General features: G+C 30.9%; 1 protein-coding gene across 8 annotated transcripts in view; it reads left to right on the plus strand.

Annotated features, from left to right (window-relative positions):
- Positions 1 to 3,046, plus strand: part of mask (multiple ankyrin repeats single KH domain) — an 83,602-nt gene extending 80,556 nt beyond the window's left edge. For all 8 annotated transcript variants that reach the window (XM_087160890.1, XM_087160891.1, XM_087160889.1 and 5 more), the window contains one exon: positions 2,624 to 3,046. In XM_087160890.1, the coding sequence (XP_087017016.1) occupies positions 2,624 to 2,656 (33 nt within the window). In that variant the 3' untranslated portion in view covers positions 2,657 to 3,046. The remainder of the gene's footprint in view (positions 1 to 2,623) is intronic.
- Positions 3,047 to 8,378: the final 5,332 nt, after the last annotated feature.

Genomic DNA, 8,378 nt, shown 5'->3' on the forward strand with positions numbered 1-8,378 from the left:
TATTTTCTTTATTGTATATATTGGCTGCACTGAGTTATGTTTTTAACTTAAAAAAATCCCCAAATTTAGTGATGAATAGCATTACTTTGTAAAACCATTAGAAAAAAGCATATTGAAGCTGCCACGCAAAAGTTCTTGTCCTTTTCGTATGCTTTGATAAAATCGCCTGCTTTCTGTTTTGTAGGATAATTAAATTTTAAAAAATCTTATGTTTCCATGGCAATACTAAATTATATTTATTGATTAATAAGCGATTGTTCATTAACCTTCCGTTAGTCGCGCACTTGTTTCCGACATGGTTAATCGCGTTGCACCTATGAGGTGTTTCTGATTTTTTGAAAGCCAAATGAAATTTAGTCTAGTTTAAATAGTTAATTGTTACCAATTTAAGACTCTTTAGAGAGATAAATATCAAAAAACTTATTTAGCGAAGTACCGAAGATAAATTTTTCTTGCTCCCGCGTCGGATCTCTTCCTCCATCACAAGATTTTCAACCAATTGACGCAAGAAGGTTCTGCGGTTTTTTACTCCGTAACCATTTTCTGTGTATATAACTTGACCATTTATACCTGCTACGTTGAGAAGGACAGAAAATGAGATAAAATATATATATTTAATTCATAAAAATATTATATCCATAATTCTTGCGTCAATGGTCGCGCTGCACCAGAGGGGTGATTTGAGCGGTTCCAACTCTCCATCGACATGTTCTAAGGTCGGTTTTACGCGGACATTTGAGTAATCCAAAGTTAGGAACATAACATAGGCTCGACCCCCGGAAAAATCTATTGACGGCAAAGGAGGTGGAAATGCAGTAGGGATGCACCTGTGAGGTGCGCGCGACTAACGGAAGGTTAAAGGGTTGCTTACATAGCTGTACATAGTTTATTTTGAACATGTCATTAATGTTTTGTACAAAACATCATTGTAACTTTTCTTAGTTACAAAATTTAACTATTTTTACTAAAAAAAAGGCTGTACTTCCATATTTTTTAATAACAATGTTACTGTCTTTTTTGTTAAAATGTAAACGATGTACAGTAGGGAACTGATTATCCGGAACAATCGGGACCATCGCTATCCCGGATAACTGATTTTTCCGGATTTCTGAATCGCTCTGAAAAGCCGTTTTTTTTTTTTTTTTTTTTTGTTAAACCCAACTTAAAAAAAAAAAAAAGAATTTTGGAAATAATCTTAAAAAGAAGAAAAAAAGATGAAGTAATTCACTAATGATTATTTCCAAAATGATGGTAAGGTAAACAGTGTTTTCACTACAAAGCGAGAACGCGAGAATCTCGCATATTTTTTTCTTTTCTCGCATTAAAAAATGATTAACGCGAGAAGTTCTCGCACTCTATTAATGAATTTCAAAATGAGCGAATCTCGCGAATTTTGGAAAAAATTTCGTCTTCCACTATTTTAAATGAAATACGTTTCTCAATCCTTAATCTCTTGATCTTTCCTTATTTTCAACATCGGTCCTTGTTATCAAGCTTTCCTATTTACCAGTATTGTTCAGAACCAGTGCGAACAGCAGAACACAATGCCCCCCACCTCCGAAACCCTTTCAGAATACATTTCTCTTCAACCACGTGTTTACCGTAGGTAAGGTTTGTTCATGTAAGACGTTTAAATTTTTTGAGCTTTAATGTAAGATGGACAAATACCTTGTTAAGGCAACATTTTCTAGTCCATAACGCACAAATGAAAATGAAACAAATGTCGGTAGGAACTGTCAAAACAAAACAAGTACAGATATTCAATGGATACGGATCAAATACTAGCATGAAGTAAGAACATGAAAATAACTTCGCTATTCTATAGCAGAAATAATTGAAAAGCCTATGCTGGCAGGTGAAGAGGATAGGAAAGTGTGTGCACAATGCTACAAATTTACTTAGTGGTTCCGAATAGTTCAGCATCTGTTGCACCCAAAACCGAATTAAGACAAAATATACTAACAGATTGACTGATAAGCATTTGAGCAACCTAATGAGAATAGCTGATGAAAAAGTAGATATAGAACATTTTCCATGTGATAATGCAGCAAAAATATCCAATGCTTTAAAAATTAGAAGATGTTAAAAATGAAATATTTCTTTTCCAAGTCTATTCGTGTTTTTTTCATTTTTAGAAATCTCACCTAACTTTTTGAAATCTCACCCAGCTTTTGAGAAAGGGTGAGAAATTCTCACCCACTTTTTTTCTGTAATGAAAACACTGGGTAAACATCTTTCAAAAAAGAAAGAAAAATTCTAAAATCTTACAAGGGAAAGAAGAAAAAAAAAATTTTTTTTAAATGGCGGGAAAATTTACCGAATTTCGTTCCGGTTTTTTGGTTTTCCAGTTTTCTGATTTCCGGATAACGGGTTCTGTACTGTACTATTAATGTGCACTTTAAGCAGTAAAAATTATTTTTTCTGTGTTGTTTATTTGTGCAAATTACATTTATGTTCCTTAGTGAATATTGTTTTAACTTAAATTATACATATTTTTAAAAACTTCCATTGAGTTTAAGTAATGTTGTTCAAAATTTTTTTTTCTTCTCTCATACTTTTAGCATTATGATAATTTTGTCTTGTTATTTTTAGTTTGTTAAAGTTCTTTCTTTGTTTCTTTCAGACCTGGCAGAATTGGAGCCCACATCAAGCCTGATGAATCCTTTCTTTTCTTCCCCCATTTTCCTTATCACTTGAAAAACTCGCCCTGTAGTTTAAAAAAAAAAAATTATTAAACCATGGCTTCTACTTTTGCTCTCAACGAAGAGGTTTGCTGCTGCTTTAATGGACTTTGTATTCAGAGACTTCTTCATTTATCTGTTTAGTATAATAAACTATGCAAGCAAACTGGTGGTTAGAGGAATTTATTGTAATAATGTTTATTCGCTGCGATTGGGTAAATATAATGTATACAGAACAGAAAACTTAATTATAAAATTTTATTGACTTTGAGATTTTCAATATACTTGGAAGTCGTGAGAATGTCATTGAGAGATGGAATGTGTATTGAAAAATTTCGTGTATGAGTAAAATGTTTCCTACCTGCTGTCCCTTGTGTTATTATTTTTTTAATAAATATATTGAGAAATGTATATGCATGATATGTAAATTTAATCAACATAAAAAAATATATACAATGCAATAAAATTATTACTTAGTGATTTTCTGAAGTAATTTATGTTGAAGTTAAAAGCATATAATTAGAGGCAATTGTGATGCAAGGAAATTCTAAGATTTCAAAGGTTTTGGCAGAGAGAACTTTTACAACGGCCAGTTGTTGTTGACCAGGCTCCTCTTTTGCTGCAGACTATATGATGGTGGCAAAATGGTCAGTTTTGATATTGACCACCTCTACTTCCTACACTAGCTAGAGTCTATCAATCTGAAGCTGAGTATGATTGATAACACTATTATAGCTTAGCGCCTAAACCACTGAGGCATCACCTACAGAGTTGAATTATATGCTTATTGAATAGAATGTCTTTGAATTTCTAAGAGTTATGCCTAATTTCACATTTGCCTCTGGCATAGTATTTTTCTGATAGTTTTTTTTTTCTTTCTAATAATTAAAAAAATAGTTTTTGCATATTCTCAAAAAATTAACTCTCTTAGCAGTAATATTACAGCATTAATTTACAAATGTTAATGCACACTTAGCGTTTAAAAACAGGCATTCTGCGTGTTATTCCTTTTGAGAAGTATCGGAGAAATTTCAGTTCAATTTTGCCTTGGAGTTCAATGCGTAGAGCACTAAATTTAACAGTTGATCGAAATAAGTGATATTTTTAAAAAAATCTAAAGGAAACAGAAGTCAATACTAAATGATATTGTAGAACTTTGAATAATAAAGAAACAATTAAAAGTACATGTTTATTGGTGGCAATTTGCCCCCCCCCCCAAAAAAAAATGCAACATAATTCTTAAATCCATTCTAGGTAAGATAAAATGAATGTTTGAGTCTGCAAAAACTAATTTTGAAGAAAATATAGTAATAGAAAATTAGTTCAACTCCCCCCCCCCTTTAAGAAAACATTACCACATCAATACAAATCATTTAATTTACTGAAAGAAAATGTATTTTTAACAAAAAGCTAAAAAATTTCTGTAATTAAAAGGGCACAGTACCAAGCACTATTGACTACTGCAAAGAATGCAATACAATACAACCTCTAACAATTTGCCATTTTTGAAGACCACAGTTTTTTGCACTTTCAAGTAAATTCCTCCCTCTTCTAACCCCTCACTTTTCAAGGACCTAATTTAAATATTTCCTTCAAGCCAATGAATGTTAATTTCATCACCAATATAAGTATAAAAACCAAAACTGTACTAAATTGTATCTTTTTCCTTATTTAAAAAAAAAAAATTAACCAAATAACTTTAAATTTGATTTACTACTATAGAATATCTTGAGAAAATAAAATTGAAAGAACAAAACTTTAATTGTATTTTTCATGGTGTTCTATTTTTGGAACATTTGCGTTTAATAGAAGCTTTTTCTACTGATGGTGGTATCCACTTAGAAGTTCAAGAAATCTTGAAATATTTTTTTGGAAGTACATCAATAGTTTAAGTTTATTCACGAGAAATTCAAAATATTTACCAAAAATAGTTTCATAGGAGTACAATTCCTGTATTCAGGACATTTTTGCTAAATTATTTTCAGCTTTTCAAATTCTTTTGGTTCATTAAATTTCAGTCTCTTACTAGACTTTATAATTGGGTGTTTACTTTTTGGTTTGTCAATTGTGCCCGATTCCTGGGTTTTAATTTTCCACTTCATCTACTCAAATTTTATTTTTCAAAACAATATCCACAATTCCTCATGTATCGAATGGAACAGGAGGTTCTAAATTATTTCCATCTATGTTTTGCTCATCAATTAAGTTTTTCGAGTTGTCAGGAGGATCAACTGACCAATATCCTCATCTTCAAAATTTGAATCAGAAATAGTTTCTAAGAGGTCTATTACTTCTTGTATCATTAGGCACTTTAGACAGGATAAGAATTTGTAAATGAAACAACTAAAAAAAGCTCAATTTTCTTTTACTCATTTGGCAAGAGCAAATGCAACTCAGATGTGATATGAATCACAAGAATCAATTTAATACTTTTGTTGATACCATATTAGAGAAATCTGTGATGTTTAACTCTATCATTGTCAAAACAAGAAAAGAAAGCAACCCTGAAAGCCCAAGCAAGAAAATATTTATTTTTCAATAGTTAAAATTGCAACTAGAGAGAAAAATGCTCACTATGAATGTATTCCTATTTTTTATTGCTTTCTAAGTCATGCCTTTGCCATTAACACTCTTTTCTGATCTTCATGGTCAAAATAAGATTAATCTAGACATATTCTAACCCTCTTTCTATTAGAACATTATTAATTTTGATCATGTGGCATAATTCCAATTGAACGAAATGTACACAACATAACTCAATGAATCACTTGAAATCTAAAAATAGAATCCTTGAAATGCCAATGTTCATTCAAATTTATAAAAAATCTAATAATTATGGAAATTGCACCAAATTAAATGCAAAACATGCTTCATAATGTAAATTTTAAATGTATGAAAAATAATATTAAGTTTTAATTGCTGATTAAATTCAAAGTCGATGTTCCATTTTATAAACATTGACAAGCAAATGGTGAAAGAAAAATTTAATTCCGAAAATGACCAAGACAGACAATCTGTTTCCTAGATTACTGGATTGCAAATTTGGATTTAAAAGGAAATTATAATAGGAAAAGTTTATAAAAAATATTTAGGTTTTCAATTCAAGCTAATAAGGTTTAAATTAGGTAACTATTAATTAGGTTAATTTACTTAAATTAGGTCAGGTTTAAGTTCTAAATTTTTAGGTAAGAAAAAAGTTTTAAAACAAACATTAACTATGCATTAAAAAAATTTTACAAATTTTTTAGTGTTTCAACTAGAATAATCTTCAGTTTAAAAATTAAGGCCTTTTGAAGGTTTTAAGAGAAAATAAGGACTTATATAGCAGTTTAAACCCCAAAGTTTAAATAAAACCTCTTGGAAAAATAATTTTTGAAACTTAAAGATATAGTTTTGGGGAAACATAATGCTTGAATTATGTTTTCCCTAAAAGCTGTTAGCTTTATAGATTTGAGAGTGCTGCTTCCAACTCGACTCTGCTAATAGTTCACATTAAGCAAATAAATTTTACACTTTGTATGCCAGCAAAAGATTTCATATTATCTTCCTCTAAATTAATGAAAGTACTTATCAACAATGAAAGTTCACTAACCCCAGCCAGCACAATCGTTGCATTCCTCACAGCTTATACTATGCTTATTTCAATAAATTTCTTGTTGAATTATGTATAGTTTTGTGAGAGCCAAAGAGTTAATCATTTCTGTATGACCCTAGTAGCATAAAGTTGGTAGCATATTAATTAAAAGTATACCCTTCCTGCAAACGCTCATAATAGGTCAGGAGGTTCTTGGGAGCTAAAGACTTCAGTTTCACGACTGTGGCAATGTGGTCAGCGTTGCACACAAGCCATCACTTTACTTCTCAGACAACCTGGTTTTTATTTTATTCTATAACCGTAACTCTCTAGCCTTATAATTTTGAACCTGATCAAGATAACATGGGAACTCCTCGATCATGTATAGGGAGAAATTTGCCTTAGTGGCGGATTTTTTTTATATACTAATCCGCATCTGCGTTACACGGAGAGGAACACCACGGAAACCTTTCACGATCAGCCAAACGACAAGGGGACTCTAACTCAAGATCCGTCTATCACCGAAGACATCTTACGCCACCACTGGGGTCGGCGCAAACCAGATGCGGAATTCGTATCAATCAACCATCACGGAGATTTAAACCTGGTTCACCTCACTGAAAGGCAAACGCTCTGTTCCCTACGCCAGGGATGGCGAACCAATGGCACGCAACACACTATTCTGGGCACGCCATTGATCACAAAGTTCACTACGAAGCATATTAATAATTAAATTAAAAACAAACAAAAGAATTAAAAATTATCAAATTTTATTTAATAATTAATGCCAAAAAAAATATTTTTTAACCGTAAAAAACAAGCTAACAATAAATAACCAGCAAAAAGAGATTTAACAGTTCTGCCTAAATTAACATCTTACAACCTAATATAAATTATTTGTCATCTAATCTGCAACAACAGAATTCTCACTGATGTTACTTTAAATTGAATTACACTTATAACTGAGACACTGCAAAACGTTTTTTTTTTTCTTTATAGTAAATAAAGAGTTTTGATTTGATAGTATTTAGTATTATTATTTTCCCAATAATCAGAAAGTCAAAATTATTTGAGGGCACGTCTATGACCTCATTAAACAATTTTTTGAAAAAAATGGCAGGTTGGTGCAGAAAGGTTCGCCACCCCTGCCCTAAGCTATCGTGGCTCCCTGGTACTCATTGATTGGAAACGAAGTGGGCTTAAAGCTGCTTTTAAGGATTGAACCCCAGTCCTTCACAAGGACAGTTTAGTGCCGTAACCACTAAGCCACACACAATGCTAAAAATATTATCAATGATCAATCAATTGCAAGCCAGTGTGAGAACTTTAAAAATAAAAAAAATTGCTCAGGCTGGATTGTCTAATTGTGTTTAGCTGTTTTATATGATTTATTCAAAATTCCTGGGGGGAGAGAACACTGGATATGAAAATTAAACACTAATACACTACTGTATTCAGATGCAAATATTTATTCAAAAAAAAAAAAAAAAGATTCACAACAGAAAAATATGGAATAATTATTGCCTTTAACCACTAATATACAATTTTCAAAAACTCATTTATATAATAAATAAAAGCTTAATTAGTTTTCTAAATGCTAACAAATGATGTAAAATGAAATCACATATTGAGTACTACTTGGATGTAAAGGAGGAAGGAAAAAAATATTAATATTTTGATTTTATAAAAATTTAATGCATGAATATTATTCCATTTGTCTCTCTAGATATATAAAGAGTTAACTCAATAATTGAATTTAAGCTAGTTAAAATCAGTTTCAACTATGGACTAAAACGGAAATATCACCAACCAATAATTTTATTTTTAAATAAAAAGATTAGCTATTCTAAAGACAGATGGTCAACAAAAATTATTTTCAACGAATGTTAGAATTATTAAAAAAAATGAGAAGAGTATTATAATTTAAGGCATTTACATAAAGAACACGTAATGTTAGAAATAAAAGAAAACATGATTTAGAAAACAATTCAGAATTGAAGTAATTAAAAGAAAAAACTAAATTTAACTGAATCTAAACTGAGATCACTTTAATTAATAAAGTATAAGGGGGGGGGGGGGGGAACAGGTCACGCAAAATTCTTATGTGATAAAAAATTACAACT

Source organism: Parasteatoda tepidariorum, chromosome 4 (genome assembly GCF_982258835.1).
Source record: "Parasteatoda tepidariorum strain Cologne lab strain chromosome 4, Ptep-v5.0, whole genome shotgun sequence".
NCBI lineage: Eukaryota > Metazoa > Arthropoda > Arachnida > Araneae > Theridiidae > Parasteatoda > Parasteatoda tepidariorum.